Below are 20,413 nucleotides of genomic sequence, written 5' to 3' on the forward strand. Positions count from 1 at the left end.
ATTGGTGTGTGAGACACGTTCCCCTGCACATTTCCTCTCATCAGCTGTTTTAATGACTCCTCTCTTCCCCGTGGGCTTTCCTGACCTCTGTACAATGACGCCCCCCGGTGGCCATGCCCTGTAACTGCATGCCCTTACACACAGTCATATGCGCCGCACAATCACTGTTGTTACAAGATCATTACAGTGACATGGCTGAGTGTGCGACTTGTGTATCATAATTAATTCATTTGTGCATTATGCTCTGCGTCATCCGTTCGGTAATGCCTGAGTCACACAAAAGCATGCAAGATAACAAGGCTCGTGTTAGCCTTAAGGGAAGGCTACATGTTATGGAACCAAAGCCTTCATGAGTAGTTCTTCTAACATCCAACCTCTTATTTATTCATTCATTTAAGTATTTTGTGGCTTTTCAAGCCTTTAATGGTGTTTATAAGACAGGATAGTGAAACAGAGACAGGAAGCGAGTTAGGAGAGAGATATGGGGAAGGACCGGCCGGCAAAGGTCCGAGGCCAGGAATCGAACCCGGGTCAGCCACATAGTACTAGTAGACGAGTGCCCTACCGTTAGCACCACAGTAGGGCCTCTTATTTATTTATTCATCGCGTCCTAAGACAACTGTGAATCATCATCATCTCTTTGTAGTGCATTGCACAGGTAGCATGGTAACATCTTTTTATGTGTCTTTTCATAGGGTGCTATAAGACACCACTGAATAATTATCTCTTCCTAGTTCTAGTTGGGCCGCTACTCTGCACAGGTGGCATGGTTACATCTTGGTGGTGCGGTACGTCTCTGTCTAAGCAGTCTGTTATTTAACTTAATTCTGGTTGCTGTTGTTATGAAGCAGAAAGTGAACCTGGACCAGCTGTATTTTTTTTGTCAACTACCCACCCAGCTGGAGGGTGGCTGTGTGGCCCCAAGCTTCTCTCTCTCCGGCCATCTCTCTTTCTCGATTCGCTTTGGCAAGGACACAGCACCTCACGTAACCAGGAGACCAGAGCCATGCAGTTACCATAGTTACCATGTCCTCGCCGTCTGAGGATGCAGCCCGGCCCGCTGCATTGAGCGACGACGACGCATTGCGAGTGTGTGTGAGTGTGTGTAGCTGTGTGTGTGTGTGTAGCTGTGTGTGTGTGTGTAGCTGTGTGTGTGTGTAATTGTGTGTGTGTAAGTGTGTGTGTGTATGTGTGAGAGTGTGACCATGAGAGGTCCTTGTTGGGAGCCTCTCTCTCTCTCTCTCTCTCTCTCTCTCTCTCTCTCTCTCTCTCTCTCTCTCTCTCTCTCTCTCTCTCTCTCTCTCTCTCTCTCTCTCTCTCTCTCTCTCTCTCTCTCTCTCTCTCCGGTGTGAGAATATTCATCAGCTCTTTTTGAAATGCCAGTCGTGAGCGTTGACAACAACAGCACCAGCAGCAGCAGCAGAGAGAAGATTGGGGATGAGGGCACCTTTTGTTTATTGCAGACTTTACACAAAAACAATTCATACAATAAGTCAGACGTTACACAAGCAATGAAGAGGACGCACTTTGATGTGTCACACATACTTTTGCAAAGACTGCAGACATACCTCTCAATCAAACACTATGGTGTGCAGACAAACACACACACACACACACACACACGCACACAGGCATATGTTAATACCAAATAGGTATTGATTACCAAATATGATAAAACCAATTAGGAACAATTGAAGCAACTGACTGATGTCTGTGTAGATCCAAGGGTCATAGGGAGAACGGTATTAAGATGCTGGTTGCAAGTCAATCATTGTCTTCCTGTCCTCCCATCCTGACCTGTTCTGTGGCCATTGGCTTCTTGCCACAGTGCTGCCCCGCCTCCGCGGAGAAAACAGATGTTTTCCCACGGTCATCCAGTGGCAGAGCGATTTTTGTGGGGCCTTGATTGCAAATGAGAGAGTGAGCTTAAAATTATTTTCTGGCGAGATATTGAATAAAAACTCTGATCGTAAATGTTGTCCAGCCCTTGGGAGGCCACAGGGACGTATGGGAGGACAGAGATTGGCTTGCACCCGCTGGTTGCCTCACGCAGCCTGAAGATACTGAACCCAGGGGTGGATGCCAATTTGTGGACTCCTGTCCTCCCTTGTTCACTTTTCTCCTTGTGTCCTCATGAGGACGTCACCGACAACCGCAGTATACTTCAATATATCACAAAAGCTCAATTCTAATGTCATTTTCTCATTTGCAAACAGGATGGTGAATGAAGAATAGTCCCCCAAAAATTGTTGAGGCTCGGCTGTCACCGGGGAAACTTATTTGTTTTCTACACGGAGGCGGGGCGTCAGCAAGATGTGGGGCCACAAGCACAAGTGGAGGACAGTCCACATATTGGAATGCACGTAGGACTCAGAGCTACCTGCCCGGTGCTGCTAGCTCTCCGCTGGCTAGCGTCCCATGATGATGACGTCATCAGTCTGGCCACCCGTTGGGCTCGATGTCTCAACTGTCACCGTGAATCACTTCACCAAGCCTACTTCAGCTGCAGGACCACCTGTGAGTGTGAGAGAGCGTGAGATGAGATGAGGTGTGTGTGTGAGAGAGACACACAAAGAGAGAGAGACAGAGAGAGAGAGAGAGAGAGAGAGAGAGAGAGAGAGAGAGAGAGAGAGAGAGAGAGAGAGAGAGAGAGAGAGAGAGAGAGAGAGAAGTGTGTGAAGTTGAAGTGCCGCAGAGGGGAGCTGATGACACTTGGGTGCAACAGTAGCGTTTCATCTGTCTGAGGTTTTTTTTTCCACTCACCTGAGTGTGTGTGTGTGTGTGTGTGTGTGTGTGTGTGTGTGTGTGTGTGTGTGTGTGTGTGTGTGTGTGTGTGTGTGTGTGTGTGTGTGTGTGTACACATGGCGTGTTATGAAACCTGTGTGTATGGCCCCAAAAACTGAATAAGCATTTATAATGCATAGCAGCGCTTGTTGGTTTTTCCTCTGCTAAACAAACTTCATTTATTTCCTGACTCAAGTAGAAGCAATTGTAAGAAAAGTGTGTGTGTGTGTGAGTGTGAGTGAGTGAGAGAGAGAGAGAGAGAGAGAGAGAGAGAGAGAGAGAGAGAGAGAGAGAGAGAGAAAGTGTGACTGACCTTGTTAGCAGCCTCCATGGCACTAATGAGAGTTTGTAACTCTTCTCTGTTCATCTCTATGGTAACTGGACGAGGCTTTCCATTCTCCTTCACATCCAGCGTGAGAGAGAGCAGAGGCGTGTGCAGAAGGGACAACTTATCGCTCGACAGGGCCAGCTACACACACACCAGAGAGAGACAGAGAGAGAGACAGAGAGAGAGAGAGGGAGACCAAGAAACCACACCGTTATCAGAAGAACACAAATCACTATTTATCTATTGATGTCACCAACATCAAATCAAAGCCCTTCAAAACAAGTAGCTTCATCTAGCTTTTATATTCCAATCAGTCTCTTCTTGTGCAAGGAAGTAGCTGGTCAGGTACATGGGGTGAGTTCCTATGTGTAGAGGAGTGACTAAATGCAAAAAAAACTGTTGTATTCCTTTATTTTCTGTTGGCCTGTCCTAACTGAACGCGACGAAAACAGCATGACAAATAAGTTACATTCATGACTTTTCAAAAGTTTTTCTGTTGCACCGTCAGTTGCGTCGGGCCGGCATTGTCAGTTGATGGATTTGCCATTAGCATGCCTGACACAGCCGTAGATAGAAAAGAGTTAGAGCATTGCCATAGGATCCTACAGGAATTTCTGCTGACAAAACTGGCGGCGAAACTGATCATATATGGTCAAACCTTGTGAAAGTGAAAAAGTGAAAGCCCATTGGGAAACTCCAACTCCCATTGTCATTGTGACACAGCACTCCACAGCACACAAGTGCACACTGCACACAACGAAATTGCATTTATGCCTCACCCGTGCAAGGGGGCAGCCCTCAGTGGCGCCCCATGGGGAGCAGTGCTGTGGGACGGTACCATGCTCAGGGTACCTCAGTCATGGAGGAGGATGGGGGAGAGCACTGGTTGATTACTCCCCCCACCAACCTGGCGGGTCGGGAGTCGAACCGGCAACCTCTGGGATGCAAGTCTGATGCCCTAACCACTCACCCATGACTGACCTTGCGGTCCCACTCAGTTTTACACAGCCTTCACATTGTTCCAGGTGTAGCATTCGTTTCAGCGCCATTCCACGCTGAAGAAGGGCTCTGTCTGAAACCTTCATAGGCGAATGGGTGGTTGACGTTTAAGGGCGTAACGCAAAAAAAAAAAAAAAAGTTTTTCAAATTCCTAAAAAAAATGATGGATAAAAATTGGAAAAAAATTGAAAAAAATAAAGCACTCAGTGGTCTGTGGAATTTCACCTTATTTTTGCCATTTTTGGGAAAATGTGTCCTGCATCAACACATAGCATAGGCATGTCACACCGCAGGAAAATGGAGTCACACCACAGGGAATTCACTGCATTATGGCCATTTTAATCCTTTTGTATACATGACTGACATCTGAGCTCATGCTAACTTGATAATGATATCATGTTTAATCTTAATATGTGTTTTCATTAATAAAAAAAAAACGTTTTTTCCTCCTATAAGAGCAGTCACACCACAGGACACCATAAAATGAACCTAAGTATTGCGTGACAGAAAGATTGCAATATGAATACATATTAAGAGGTTAAGAGTCACCTTAAACTTCCACAGCACTCTCCAATAACTGAGGTACTGACTGGTTAGGAGCCAGTCTTTAAGACCCTTGTAGTTGGCCTTGCAGCTGCCCATTCACAAACATTGACATACATGTCACCCCACAGGACGCAATTTGTGTTACGAAATTGAACTTGTAGTTAATATTACTGTCTTGAGTTTTTTCCACATTCACATATCTTAATCTAAAGTTAAGATTTATGCAATCATGCCAAATGCTTCATACATTATTCAAAATGTTGTTGGTTAATTTATATATATATTATTATATATTGTTTCATTAATGTTACAGTCACACCGCAGGAAATTTGACATATAAACCTTTACATAAATCTTAACAAAAATGTTTCTTCTCATCTAAGACTAATATGAAACATAATGTACCACATCTTCTTTCATTGACATTTGTTTTTTAAAGGAAAATAACAGTTTTGTAGGTTTTTAACCAATGTTACGAAAAAACAAGGCGTCACGTCTCCCACCCGTATAAAGAAAGAAAAATCTGAAGAGTGCAGTCCTTTGCTTCATTCTCTTCGCACCTGTGCTCCCATGGCAGAGGGGGTTGTTAAGAGGTCGCGAGTGGCAGACTGTACAGGAAGACAGTGCATGTCTCTCTGCCTGTGCACATACTGCATGTATGCATGTCAAGATATTCCGATTATAAAAGTTTAAAGTCTAGGTAGGATTAAAAGTTAAATGAAACACTGTCCCGAGTCACCCGATGCTTATTTGAGACATCAGTAAGTGAACGAGGACTCGCGACATCAGTAAGTGAACGAGGACTCGCGACGACTTCCACGGTCCTCTTTCAGAAAACCCCAAATGCAACTTTTGACAGAGCAGTCTGCTACAATTGTCATGGGAGTCACTTCTCATACAAAAAAAAAAAAAAAATCGCTTTACCTACCGTTTTCAGATTTGTATCAAGTGCTGGCATTCTGTGATGAAAAACATCCCCACAGCGACTTTATTTAACCCATTGGCGCCTGAGCCAGTTTTTAGAAAAGGTCCCCAATGCCTGAGGGTTTTTTGAGATAAGAAAACTTGGTTGAAAACTCCTATGATAAATTCAATATCTCAGCCTCTGGAACACATAGGGACATGGGACAAATTGCATTTAAAAGGTAAAATCCTCTGCTTTCACGGGATTATGCTCATTCAGAATTAACACTAACACATATTCCTTAAAAAAATCATATCTCATAATCAAATGATTGAAAGAAAGTTTCATGTGCTTTCAGAATAGGCCTAATGCTTGATGCTGCTATTTATTATAGGCTATTAGGCTACTATTGCTACTGTTACAATAGCCGACTATAACTAAATCACAATAATCACTATTATTATAATTATTAGGCAGTCATTTCTGCCATAAATGGGGGACATTTGTCTGATACAGCCACTTGCTCTCCCACCGGCGAGTATGGCCGTTTTATTCCTCCAAACGTTATGCAGAGACCGATGAGCAATTTCATAATATCTTATTTTGAGACGGGGCTCCACTTTTAGCCGGATGTGTGGCCGCGCGTCTATAATTCGCATGTCTACCGTTGTCTGCCTCACCAATAGGTTATCACCATACCCGAGAGTTCCTCAGTGAAAATATTCTGCAATATATCTGAAGGACGTGCTTCCTCAGATATTGACGCCTTCGCCAATTGCCCCGAGTGTCGGAGAGAAGTTTTGGTTTTGGCGAAATCTAGCTGACTGTCTATTTGGAAGCCACTCGCCCACCTCTTCATGCGGCCGCGGCAAATCACACTCCTGCTCTCTATCTAAAGGGTCTTCAATCATATTTCCTTTCCTCGATTAAAATGTCTTCATTACCTTTCAACTGAACATCACGTTCGCTGTAACAGCGTGTCTTGCGAACCACAGCCTTCTTCTTCTTTTTTTTTTTTTTTTTACCTGTGTGAAATGGCTAAACAACCCACGTCTACAGAAGCAAGCATGGTTGATTGCGTTTGACATTTTTGTCGACGAATCAAACTTTTTTTTTGCTACATGATCTTTAAAAGAATCGAGAACATCCACCTCTTGTGTATTTGAACAAAACATTGTGCATTGCATCTCTCATGCGTCTTGAAAATATTGACAAATCAATAATGTTGCGTTTTGCAACAACCGGCGCCAGGGCCAATGTTGCGTAACGCAACAACCGGCGTCAATGGGTTAAAGGAGAAGTCCACTTTTTTGAACATTAAGGCCATTTTTTCATGAATGTTTAGATTTTGAGACAGGCATGCCACGGGCACCGTGCAAACATCCCACATTGTTACCCTTTAAAGGCTACGTTTGCATTCACTCCTTACTTTCATTTGCCAGTCAAAGTCCTGGAGCTGGGTGGTGGAGATGGCGTTGGTTCTCTCCACCAGGGCCTGGTGAATCTCCTCCTGCCGGGCCTTAACGCACTGCCACACGGCCGCCGCATGGGGCTCCTCCAGCCCTGTCAACAGCTCCTGAGTGGAGACATGTACACAGGCACACACAGGCGCGCGCGCACACAGGCACACACACACAGTTTAAGTTAGCACTTTGACTCGATGCATCAGTTCAGTACTCCTGTGTACAACAACAGAGACAAAACACACACACACACACACACACACACACACACACACACACACACACACACACACACACACACACACACACACACACACACACACACACACACACACACACAGTTTTCAGACATGTGCGCACACACACACCACACATCCCGTATCTACAAGACACACACACACACATTTCATCACGGATAAGTGGATGAATGCCTGTGCCTACTGCCATATCACATTTTCACATTTGTGCACAGTACTTTGTCTGTTTTAGCATTTACTGTGTGAAAATGGGTACCTTGGGACCATGTGGATTTAGACTTAAGGGGCTCTTTGTCTTGTTGTTCTTTGTGTCCATGTTCTTGGCTCAAATACAAGAGGTTATCGAGTGCAAGTGCAGGTTTTCCCATGGGGCCGTTAAAGTACATACAGCTATTGATCCAAATCTGTCCCCTGTATGACACGTTTCCCCATAGGAGTCATAATTCTATGTAAAAAAAAAAAAAAAACGTCCTCCGGTAGACACTGCCTTCACTCTACACTGCTGCTGGAGTAGGCTACTATACATACAGCACATAGTCGATTCTTGTTACATGGGAGCTATCCTTGTTACTGTCCACATTTTTACCTCCGCCAAGGAGGTTCTGTTTTTTGGGGAAATATTATACTAAGCGAATGGAATGCAGTCTGTTCTCGCTTGTTATTAGAAAATACCCAAGGACACTTTTTATTTACTTAAATGAATAGAAATCAGAACGAATAGGAAGAGCAAATCATGTAAATTACAATATCCCTCACTTAATGTGAGTAGTGTACATACCGTCTCTGTGCATTTCTTCCCAACGATGACCCTGAGGAGTGCAGAGAGGGCCTCCAGCAGCTCTGAGTACTGCGACAGGGTCCAGGTGTCGCCATAGTCCGTCCTCTTAGGGTAGCTCCGGCCACACACCCCGTTCACCACCCCATGCAGAAACTGATGAGGGAGGGGGAAAGGAGGGTTGGTGCATTAATGTTTCAGAGTCAGTTTGAAGGACGGTTATGTTGTATTTTACTGTAGTGTGTATATGTGACGGAGGTGTTCCCGCACGGTTCATCCCCATTGGGGACGCGAACCTGCCACCTCGTCAGCTACATTGATTCAGCAATGGGAGGTACAGTACGAGACCGCTGAGCTAAAGGGCCGGTCCGACAGCCCAACGCTACCGCACTGTATTGAGGCTTCGGGGGGGAACGTTCCATGCCACACTCTGCTAGTGGTCCTCCATTACAGTACTGTAGTGTTTTGTTTGGTGTCAGGGGTGTCTTTTCCAGGTTTCAGAGAGTTAAAGCCCTGCCACAAATTTCATCTAACCAGCACTGAATCTGCTGAGTGTAATGAGTGCTCAAGACAGGTAGAAGACCAGTTCTGCTTCCCTCAAGAAAGGCAGCCAGACCAGGGGCCTATACTAAGAAGGTTCATGAGTAAACCAGGTTATGTCAAGAGGTAAATCGCCTAATGGAAGAGCGCAGGAGTCCACATTTTCTTATTCCGTGTGTTCTAGCCCTCCGGCTAGCCTGGTCTGGCAGCCTTTCTAGAGAGAAACAGAACCAAGCTTACATCCGTAACCCACCGTTACTAAGTGAAGTCACCTGGGATGGAATAAACTGTGGCAGAGTTTTTACTTTTGAACCAAAGTCAAAAGTAAAGGGGATAACAAATAAACATAAATTTAATAAAAGGCTGTTCAGTTACACCGCAAAAAAACAGAGGTAACATATCGGTAGACCAGCTGTTAGCTAAGAATATTTTTCCTGCTTGGACACAGGTTTGAACCCAGAATCCATAACACACACACACACACACACACACACACACACACACACACACACACACACACACACACACACACACACACACACACACACACACACACACACACTTTTCATTAGGTTCAGGTCTGGGGGGTGCAGGGTTTTGTACAGGGGTGTACCCCTAACTACGTACGTTGCTAGTTCACATAGGCTACTGTACAACACATTAGGCCTAGCTGAAGAGTCTTGTGCAAGATCAGATTGGGAGCAGGCAGCATAGTTGCAATTGGCAGCAGTAGCCTATATTTGCAATAGGCCTACTACAACATAGGCTACTGCCACAATCCTACACACTGTAGTCTACCTTGAAAGTAGCCCTGGGTTTTATCCCCTGACACTTCAAGGCAACATGAAGACAGAACAAGACAGGAGAGCTCCTTTGGGGTTACCGAATACAAACATAAAATTCCACACCAACCTCATTAGAAGGTAGGATATTCGGTGCGTAATTTTCATTTACTGAGGCCATTTATTTTCGACTAAAATGTGTCCCTGGTACCGATAGCACAGTTGAGCACAGAGAGCTGCTCAGTTTATGCGTTCATGTTCATTGGCTATGCTGCAGAAGCATAGGATAATTTCGAATGGCTCGGTTGTTGTGATAATTGTCCATTTGCCTGACATTTTGCATGGTTGCATGTACAGTAGACACCGAGTAACATAAGCAGCGCATAAAGCGATTCGTTACTTACTTTCAAGCATTCTGCGGCAGGGATTTTGTTCAGCAACTGTATAGTAGACATCTCATCTCGTTCTCGTTCTGCACTTCCGTGTCAGCTGACCTGTCATATGACGGGAAAACCAAAGCTGTAGCAGCACAGCATTATAATTTCATGAATTAACAACAAACTAATGCTTAATGGTTTGATGAAATAAGTTTTCTTTTTCATAATCATCATCATCATCATCATCATCATCATCATTATTATTATTATTATTATTATTATGCAAGATATTATTATCGCATATTCTCTAGGCTATTTTAGAAATATAATCTGCCTAGGGCCTATAGCCTACAGTATTTCAATTATTGTATTCACATCGAGACTAAATGTAGCCTACATTTAAAAATAAGAAAGAAAATAAATTTAAATAATAAATCATAGATAAATTATTTTAATCATAGAATTGTATGCCACACTGATGTCATAAGTAAGTCAGTGTGACATCATAGATGTTCCAAAGTTGAGCAAGTTTAGCACATTATCACATTTTCATAGGAGCTACAAGTTGTCAAGTTGTATGACCTTTTGAAGAGCACATTTTCATATATCTTCTGAAATGAAGAGCCATTTCTCGGCAAGGTATGTTTTTTGTTTGCTTGTTTGTTGTTTTAAGATGATGATGATGATGATGACTATAGTAGGCCTACAATAGTAGTAGCAGCCTAGGTCTAATTCTAACTTTTAAAACAAATATTATCACTCATAGCTTCACATGAAGAACCCAAAGTGTACACTAGAGGGAGTAGCCTACCTTATCTGTTTTCTGCAGATAGGGACGGGGTGATGGTAGGACCTGCCATTTGCCCTACTGGACAAAAACTGAACTTTTTTTTCACTATAGGGTCCATGTTGGCACGATAATCTACAAATGCTTCACCCACACGATTTCAGCATGTTACAATAATGCCCCGATATAACCTACAGCTCCAGGCCTTTTTATTAGAATACCATGAAAAAGTTGATTTATTTCCATAATTCCATCAATAATGTTAAACTGTCATGGATTGTAGATTCATGGCCCAGTTTTTTAACTATTCCAATCATTAATTTTTTTCTTTTTATATACGTTGGCCTTCCAGCTCAAAAAAACCATGAATTGGGGAATTCGCATTATTAGAATATTGTTATAAAATCAAATTTTTCTTCATCAAAATTCGGGTCACATTAAATCAGTTGAAATTTGGTACTTTCTACATAACATGCAATGGTCAATACTTGGTTAGGACATTCTCTGTCTTCATAATGGCCATGATGCGTTTAACATTGAAGTCAATGGCAAAAACAGTGCATGGGAGTTATGGAAGCCCAGATATCCTTGACGCTTTGCTGTCAGCTGTTCTTGTTTGTTGACCTGGTGCCCCACACTTCACTCTTCAATATACCCTGTAAATTTCCATGCCACGTTTTGGCGCTAACTCACCAGTTTAATTCTAAATAACCAGAAATGAAACCCCATTGAAAATGAATGGGGTTTTATTTCTGTTGAGTTACAATTAAACTGGTGAGTTAACACCAAAACGTGGCATGGAAATCTTCGGGTATATTGAAGAGTGAAGTGTGGGGCACCAGGTCAACAAACAAGAACAGCTGACAACAAAGCATCAAGGATTTCTGGGCTTCCATAACTCCCATGCACTGTTTTTGCCATTGACTTCAATGTTAAACGCATCATGGCCATTATGAAGACAGAGAATGTCCTAACCAAGTATTGACCATTGCATGTTATGTAGAAAGTATCAAATTTCAACTGATTTAATGTGACCCGAATTTTGATGAAGAAAAATTAGATTTTATAACAATATTCTAATAATGCGAATTCCCCAATTCATGGGTTTTTTGAGCTGGAAGGCCAACGTATATAAAAAGACAAAAAATAATGATTGGAATTGTTAAAAAACTGGGCCATGAATCTACAATCCATGACAGTTTAACATTTTTGATGGAATTATGGAAATAAATTAACTTTTTCATGGTATTCTAATAAAAAGGCCTGGAGCTGTATATGCCACAGCCTTGCAGGACAGCACCTGCCACCCAAATTGTCTGTGCACGCCACTGACCAACCCTAATCTCCTGATCATATATTCAGGATACTGAAACGCTCCATGATATTGAGCAGCCTACTTGGACATGGCCAAAGCGTTACATTTTGGCCATATTTGAACACTATAGGCTACCCTGTGTTCAGCCTTTTGGCATGGCCAAACCATGGCTGCTGCCCTCTTGGTCCGGTAGGCTACTTTGATATTTTTTCCACATGTTAACGCCACCTACAGGATAATGCACATATCGCATTGTCACGATTGATGGCACGTTTGATTTTGTTCTTCAAAGGAGTGGTCAACATATAGTGTTCATGCATGCATTTTGGCTACCAGTCTCTGATGTCACAATGTATGTAGGTAGGCCTATTTCATCATAAAGACTGTACAGTTTTCAGACAATGAGATGATACGAGATCATTTTTCATTTACAGGAAGGAGAAAGGTGACATGAATTTTCTCATTATCATTTTATTTCCCCCTTAATCACCCTTAGATTTAAATTGAGAACATGAAGGCCTCTGCATCTTTCTTAAGTTCATTTCCTTTCCAGGTCTTAAAAATGGTTAGTGCAAACAAACTGAAACTTACAAAAACAAATTTCTGTCAAGCAGAGAGAGAAGAGACCTCAGCAGAGAGATGAACAAAGGAATCAGGAACAGGAGGATAGTCTGAGGAGGGGAAGTATGAGGACAAACATAGTGAACTTGAACGCAGCACTATAGAAGCAAAGATGGAGATGATGGGGACATTAAAATAAAAATGAGAAACAAGGTTAAACAAAAGGAGAAGGAATTGGCAACAGAAGCCCAGAAGATGGACGATGAGCAGAAACATGGACAACTGGAGGGAAGAAAAGAGGGAAAGGGAAAGAATAGCAAGGAGGTTGAAGAGGACAGGGAACCGTGTCTGAGGGACAATCAGATTCAATTGAGGAACCAAAAAGAGATCCTGGGTTTCCAAAAATGGCAGATGAAGGGGAACCAAACAGTGATAGAAAAGGGGAGTTTACACATGGAGAAAATGGAGAAAGCAAATAGGCAGATGGAGGTAGAGGAGAGAAAAGAAGTAGGGCAAAGATGGGTGGTGGAAGAAGCAAAGAGAAACGGAGATAAAGCACTACAGGCAGAGAGCGGAAATCATGAAATGCAATGTCAAATTGATGAAAACCAAAGCGGGGGGCAAAAACACATAGAGGCCCACAGAAAGAATAAAGAAAGGCAAAGACAAATGCGTGAAGAAGAGCCAGAGGTTGAAAGACAAGTAGGCCAAGAGAGAAAAGAGAAGGCAGAAAATACAGTGCAACAAGTACACATGGAAGTCGTCCGACATGAGAGAAAGAAAGAAGCAGAGGGATCAAAGGAAAAATGGATACCTATTGAGATAGTTGAAAAAGGAGCTGATCAGATGTATTCACAGAGACAGAAAGAAGTGAAAAAGGTCAGTTGTCCTAACAATATAGAAAGACTTGAGACAGAGATGGATAGAGGAGGTAAACGGCCTGAGAGGCATGGACATAAAGAAAAGATGCCAAAGCCTGATCAGGTCTGCTGCAAGGCACAAGACGCAGGGACTGTTAAGACAAAAGATGAACAAAAACAAGAGCTGGGACATCAGAGCAAAAAGGAAGCAAGGAGACTTGCAGAAATGTACAATGTAGATGGAGGGAAGCTGCCACCAGCTGGGCTAAAGCGCACAGAGAGCCCTCCTGGTGCTGGCCATGCTGGGGAACCTCCAGGATATATCTGCGAATGTTGCAAGCTTAAGGAAGAGCTGCAAATCAAAAGAGCTGTTGAAAGTCAGCAACAACTGGAGAAGAAATGGGAAGAGGCGACCAGGAAGAAGAATGAGGAGAGAGGCCTAGAGCCAGGTGAAGTTGACACACCAGATGAATCGCAAACTCAGGATGGCGATGACGGTGGTCCAGGTGCTGACAATGCTGGGGAACCTCACAAGTCAAAATGGCAAATAAGCTTACTTGTGGAGAAAAGGCAAGATGCTTTGAGAAATACAGAGAGGCAGATAAAAGCACTAGAAGGTTGGAAGGAGGAGCTTAAAAGTACAGAAGAGAAGGAGAAGAATGATGAGGAGGAGAAATACTGGAGTAGACTTCCAGGATATATCTGCAAAGGATGCAAGGAAGAGCTGCAAATCAAAAGAGCAGTCAAAAGACGGCTAGAACTGGAGAAGAAGAAAAGGGAAGAGGCAACCAGGAAGAATGAGGAGAGAGTTGACACATCAGATGAATCGCAATCTCAGGATGGCGATGATGGTGGTCCAGTGGGCAGAGACAGAAGGGGTGTCACAAGGAGATTCCTCACATGGGCCAATCAAACAATGAAAGAGAGACATGTAAGGAAAATGCAACGGTCTTTTGAAAGGGAAGAGATTGAGGTTGATGAACCTTACTGTCATGGTAAGTGACAAGTAGATGTACAGTATGTAGGATATGTCTTAAGCATGAGCCCATACTGATCCAGCACAAAATATTGCCCACAGTCTAGCCAAGTTGGCAATGTAATAATAAATACGGGCAGTCACGAAAGCCACTCTAGTGGGCCTATGTCTTTACGAACTGCTTTTAATTAAGTCCATGGAACAAAATCCGAAAAGACAGAATCATTAATTTATCCCCTTAAGACACGGCTTTATAAATTTGTTGTTACCAGTATGGTAATGACCAAGTCGTGGTGCATCACTAAAGGGCCTGTGTTGTGTCATAGTATTGTAGGACTATGGTAGTTACATTTCAATGACTATTACAGCGTGCCACTGGAGGTACGGCGCGCATTAAGGGGCTACACTAATGGTGACTGGTTAATACCATTACACCATTGTTTTTGAAAGTTGTGTGGACATGATTAGGCTCACTTTTCACATGTATTCTGTGATAGTGTGATAGAGGTTTTTAGTTCAATGGTCAAGAATTAACTAATTGGCTACCTCTGGTTCTAAATTCATCGTGTTTTGATACTACATTGCAATTAATATTACCCATGTGTACATGGCTGTCATATGTTGTTTTTCTCTCTAGTTTGGACGGGAAGGTACATGAGCCGGACCAAGCGAGAGCAGAACAAGCGCAAAGCACTACTAAGAGCAGAGGCGTTGCGCCAAAATCTGGAATCAGCCTTGCTTAAATGGGAAAAAAGGAAAGCATGAGAGAAAAGAAGAAAAGAGACGGACCAAAAGCAAAGCCCAACTCCAGCCCAACTCACAGAAGAATGTGGTAGCAAATACTAATATCCTGGATCGCCATGGTAATCAGATGTATTCCTCCAAGGAGAGATACCTGTTGAGAGAAAAGAAAAGATTGTGTGCAACAGAAATCGGACGAGATAGTCGCAGATGTCTCATCCAAAAAAAAAAAAGAAGGCATAGTCCTATATATTACCCTGTCAATTCTTATGTTTTACCAATAAATGCATTTAAAAGGAATTGTCGTTTCATTTCCTCTTTTATAATGTATTCAAATGACCATTTGTGCATTTTGTAGTTAATAGGTTTGAAGACCTCTGGAAAAAAAAACTCTTCAGTCTATTTGTCCTGGTTCTGGTGGGAAACAGGTTCAGCAGTTCAACGGAAAGTACATTGTTTAAGTGTGCGCATGTGAAAGTCACCCTCACAATTATGCTGTATCATTTAATTGTGTGTGTGACTTACATGCACATGTCTCCCCAAATGGTGTCACCCGTGTTCCCCAAAAAGGGTCAGACCCAAGGAACAGTAGTGACACCCATTGAAGACTTCATCCTTGCCAGTACATTCCCATCTACATTCTCTGGTTCAAAACCAGGGTTGGAGATGTCCCTAGTGATGTTCATGACTCTCCAAAGGTGTAGATGTCCATCAGGGAGGGGAACGTGCAGTTGACGTTCTTCTGTGCGGCCTTGAGCATCCTCTAGAGAATTTAACACAATAAAGTGTTGTTGTTTTTTTGGGGGGGGGGGGGGGGGGGGGGGGTGGGGGGGGGGGGGGGGGGGGGGTTGCTACTCTTCTCTGGGAAAATTGCTACTCTTTTCCATGTCCGCCATTTTGAATTTCCAGAAATTGACATTTTTAGCTGCAAAACTTAGTGTACTTTGATCATAATAATAAACTGGTCCTCCTTGTTGCTGTCACAGACATGGTCACTCTTTGTACTGATTGCCTTGTCGGAAAATCAGGGTTCCTGCACTTCTTTTTGGATGGTATTTTCGGACGATCACGGTTCCTGCACCTCTTTCTTTCCACTTCAAGCACTAATGATAAGTAAATAAAAAAATAAAACAAGAACCACCCTCTCTACAGACAATCGGGCAATTATCTGACGACAATCAGATGTCAGTATTAGCCACTGTTGTCTACGAGAGGGGCAACAAACAGAGTTACATTAAAGTAGAAATATTGTTAATGTAATTATAACACAGTATATTACATAGCTGCAACTATGTAACATCACACTAGTGGTGTAAATGACATCTGTATTATTCTACAACTCTGGCAATGAAAAATAGGCATAAGACAACTCTGCATAAGAACCGGAAATTGGCTTTTGGATCAGAGGGTTGCAGGTTCGAATCCCATCCCGGTGGTAAAACTTACGCCCTGGCGCAATTCTGCTTTCCCTCTCCCATTGAAATTGGTGGGCCTCCATATTTAAAACATAGGCCATGTTTACACAGGCAACACACATTTTGATGAACACTAAGAAGCAGTCAGGCCTCTGGTCATGTAGGCTCAGCCTCTGCTTGCAATGAGGAGTGTCTTGTCTTGCATTAGGCCTAGTTCTAAGTCGTCGTCCCCCAGTCCAGTAAGATAGCCTACCTAAGGCCTATCAGGCCGAGCATAGGCTAGCCTATTATTTTAGACAAGTCATCAGCTGGGAAAATTAGGCCTTTCGTCCTACCGCACTTTTCTCTGTGGATTACTGACCAGAAGGCCTATTGGAAGAAATTAAAACATGGGGCCACGTCAATTTTTGCTCAGAATTCAATATGGCCGCCATTTTCCAAAATGACTTGTTTTCATGCATTATGACATTGTACTATAAGGTGATGTTCATGAAAGACTAACTACTTTCAGCACTATTCTGTCATATTTCCTTATATAGCCTACATGTTTACAAAGGTTGACTAAACTAAAACAAATGAAAATAAAGTTGGCCACCTTGCAATATCCAAAGGAAAGTGCTGAAAATAATGATTGAAATGCACATAGGGATGGGAATGGCTGGGAAATGGCTGGGGAAATCATTAGGCCTCCTGTCAGGGTTTTCAGGATAGGCCTAATTTATATCCAGCCAGCGACTGTCAGCAGAAAACAAAAGAAAAGGCACAGGTGCCTAGGAGGTGTGTCAACTTACATCTCACACTCTAGATAGAGGGCCTTTTGTCTTTCTGCGCTGGCAACTGTCTCATGAGGGTGCTTCTCTGCTGCTGCCTTGATGCTTCCCTCATTGAACAGAAGCCCCGGATACAGCACACTACTAGCTACTGTTGTTAGTGCGAAGGACCGTTCGTTGTGCTGGTGGAACTAACTAACGTTGGCAGTGGCAGTGACCACCGAATCATGATTGTGGAAACGATATCACTTGTTGGACTTCGTTAAAATCGGTTGTGCAGAGCTGCCATCTCATACGGTGCGAAGAATGTAAGTTTGTTTTTTATTGACATTGGCTACTTAGCTCTATCTGGGCTATCTCTTGATGTAATGCTAGATAAGATTCAGGAGTCAGGTAAAGACTTGTACAATTGACAACACATCAGTGCCAAACGGTGCATTCTAGGATATTATTCGTGCTGGTTGTTACCTCATCCTCCTGGGTTTTCATCAGACTTCGACTGAATTCGCTTGGAAATGTCGCTATTACAATGTATTGACGTCGTATGTTAGCCTTGAAATCATGAAGACTACACAAAGCCACAGCTGTGAGTTTTTACCTATTGAGTTGAGTTGAGTTCCCACAATGATTAGCTAACTTGCTAGCCTGTTTGTTTGTTTGTTTGACGTTCGTCTTTTTGACCTAGAAAGGAATACAGCTTTGTTCTCAGCAGTTCGCAGTTGGCATCATGGTAAAGACATTATCAATAATTATTTCGATACATGACAGATGTGACGTCGTCTGGTCTGGTACGCCAAGTTGAGGATACAATGTAATGTTCAAATGAGGTGAAGTATCCAGCTTGTGTTTTTGATTGTCACTATTTAACTGCCTGTGGTTTTGAATAGGGTAGCTCTAGGCAAGTTCCTCGCCTCACATCCTGCGAATTAGTTGGGTCTCGTGATTTCAGTAAGAATCAGTCATCTACTGCATGTCTCAGCCTCTAAAAGGTACCTTTACTTAATCAAAAGAGACTGAGCACTAGCTAGAATGTGATACGCTGTTGTACTTCTGATCAATGACATGGGTCAGTGTCAGGAGTCGCCTGTCCTCAGCTGACATTGTAGCCTAGTTGCCCCTATAAGACATTGGCTGTCAATTGATTAAGGATGAGTAGCCATGTTTCACAGTATGAGGTGTAACTTTCTCAGTGACAGTGTTGGTCCAATTTTACTGTAGGATATCATTCAAAACGTTTCCTCAAGCAGAGTGAGCATTTTCAACCCCCCTTTTGAGATACAATTACCCTTAAACCAGTGCAGGCGTTGTTGACACATGAAACATGTTTCTCAACCTACCCACCAGGCTGTATTTAATGCTCTGGTAAAAATACAATGTGGGTTTCTGTTCTTGTCAATATTGTCCATTCAAAGGTGAGACCTATTGACACGTAAACAAAACTGGCATGCATTAAATGTAATAGAAGCTAGGAAGCCTATTGTACATTCATGCAATTTGGTATCCAAGATAGCCTGCCTTACGGGGGAGAAAGCCCGGGGGTGGTGTTCAGCTCAAGGCATTTCCCGGGTGAGTGTGGCTACGCACACGCACACTGTTGTTTTCTGCTGTGGATTGGGATTACTCTCTGCGATTTGAAAGAGACTATATCAAGTATGTGTCAGGGAGCACCAAGCTTTTTTCACTACAAGAAGAGGCATGCCCCCTGTCCGCTTCCTGCAGAAGTTAGCATTGCAACAGTCAGCACAGGACTTGACATCTATAGTTTGTCACATGAGGAGGTAGTCACATGCACTGGAGAAAGCAGACCAAGGCTAGTGTTTGTGGAAGGTGTGCAATGTGAGTGAGATTGTGTATGAACACATGGACACATGCTCTACTTTTCTTGGCAAAGCCCTGTTCCTCGTGTGGAGTTTCAGTTCCTGTAAAACACACACACACACACACACACACACACACACACACACACACACACACACACACACACACACACACACACACACACACACACACACACACACACACACACACACACACGTGCCTCATGGCTTCACATGAGTCTCTCCAGTGAATGATCAAGCACAAATCACAAGTGTGGTGGCCCTGGGAGGAGTGTGTGTGTGTCTGTGTCTGTGTCTCTGTGTGTGTGTGTGAAGGAGTGAATCCTACCCTAAAGCAGATCTGTCCTAACTAATAATTACAGTAGGCATATAAAACATTATCAAGGTTATGGTACCGTGATCTAAAATCACTTCCCTTGCCTTACATGCACTAGCTTGCATTTTTCACACCAACACGCCCATTCCCTTTTCAAACAGCACCCCCACCAGAGGTTTTATCTTTCAAGAATGCTTTTTAGAGTTGAGGAAACGCAACAGGGCTACCATTATGGTCAAACAGAGCTATTTATGAAAGCTGTTGTTTCGGTCAGTCAAACCTTTAGAGTAATTTTCCAAGATTGCAACATTAAGCTCTTGGAAGTGTATTTGTCGAGTCATGTACTGAAAGTCTGGAGGAAGTTGTCAAATAGCAGTGCAGAACTGTAAGTAAATATTTTCTAGTCCTTTGGTCACAGAGCCATTGCTAAGGAAGTGTATTTTGGTGCACCTTACAGTTTGGTGGCTGATTTTGAGAAGCAAGTTTGATTGATCGTGAGCTCAAAACTTTGATGGTGAGCTCACTAAAATGTTTTGGTTTTTTTTTTTTAAAATGCAGTTCATGATACAGCCTAGCATAGTTATGGTGTATCATTAACAGTTTTTAGTTGCAGACGTCAGAGGGGTGCAGCCACAGCTAATGCCACTACTGTATGAATTATGTTATTTTTTTGTCTATTGCACATCTATTGCACATCTATTATCTAAAAAGCATACTCAATATGTGTACATTAATCACCAATTATTACTTCATTCATTTAATATACAATAGTGGTAAGCTTATTAGCTGTGGTTGTACCACCTGACGCCTGTTGCTAAAAACTTCATTGACCCTGGCCTCTGGGGCAGTGTGTCTGGAATCAAATATGGAAACATGAAAAGCCGTTACACATTTGACATTCAAAACCCTGTGGTGTGACTTTGGCTAAGGGCTAATCGGTTTGTAGACAGGGTGGTGTTGAATGCAACGAGATAACATGACTAAGTAGCTGATAATCGGCTTTGATAAACAAACGCGAGCAATGATCTCTTGTGCAATTGTGCAAATCTGACTATTAGGGCTGTAACGATATTGTATCA

General features: G+C 42.9%; 3 protein-coding genes across 5 annotated transcripts in view; 2 read left to right on the forward strand and 1 right to left on the reverse strand.

Annotated features, from left to right (window-relative positions):
* Window positions 1–1,438: 1,438 nt before the first annotated feature.
* On the reverse strand, window positions 1,439–9,890 carry commd8 (COMM domain containing 8). The gene is made up of 5 exons (XM_063184542.1): window positions 9,783–9,890; window positions 8,060–8,212; window positions 6,991–7,137; window positions 3,098–3,253; window positions 1,439–2,515 (listed from the first exon to the last, which is right to left on the reverse strand). The coding sequence occupies exons 1-5, from the start codon at window positions 9,831–9,833 to the stop codon at window positions 2,495–2,497; spliced, it is 528 nt and encodes a 175-aa protein (XP_063040612.1). The 5' UTR covers window positions 9,834–9,890; the 3' UTR covers window positions 1,439–2,494.
* Window positions 9,891–10,306: 416 nt separating this feature from the next.
* LOC134435516 (trichohyalin-like) lies at window positions 10,307–15,152 on the forward strand. Its single transcript, XM_063184540.1, has 3 exons — window positions 10,307–10,394; window positions 12,472–14,273; window positions 14,892–15,152. Exons 2-3 carry the CDS (start codon window positions 12,620–12,622, stop codon window positions 15,017–15,019), a joined length of 1,782 nt encoding a protein of 593 aa, XP_063040610.1. The 5' UTR covers window positions 10,307–10,394; window positions 12,472–12,619; the 3' UTR covers window positions 15,020–15,152.
* A 2,013-nt stretch (window positions 15,153–17,165) lies between these two features.
* atp10d (ATPase phospholipid transporting 10D) overlaps window positions 17,166–20,413 on the forward strand; it is a 47,730-nt gene continuing 44,482 nt past the window's right edge. Inside the window, exon 1 of one of the 3 annotated variants that reach the window (XM_063184536.1) lies at window positions 17,166–17,488. The gene's annotated coding sequence lies outside the window, so the exon portion shown is untranslated. Of the gene's footprint in view, window positions 17,489–19,586; window positions 19,720–20,413 lie in introns of those variants that run through there. The other 2 variants (XM_063184539.1, XM_063184538.1) reach the window with 2 other exon arrangements.

This window comes from Engraulis encrasicolus, chromosome 19 (assembly GCF_034702125.1).
Source record: "Engraulis encrasicolus isolate BLACKSEA-1 chromosome 19, IST_EnEncr_1.0, whole genome shotgun sequence".
Classification (NCBI taxonomy): Eukaryota; Metazoa; Chordata; class Actinopteri; order Clupeiformes; family Engraulidae; genus Engraulis; species Engraulis encrasicolus.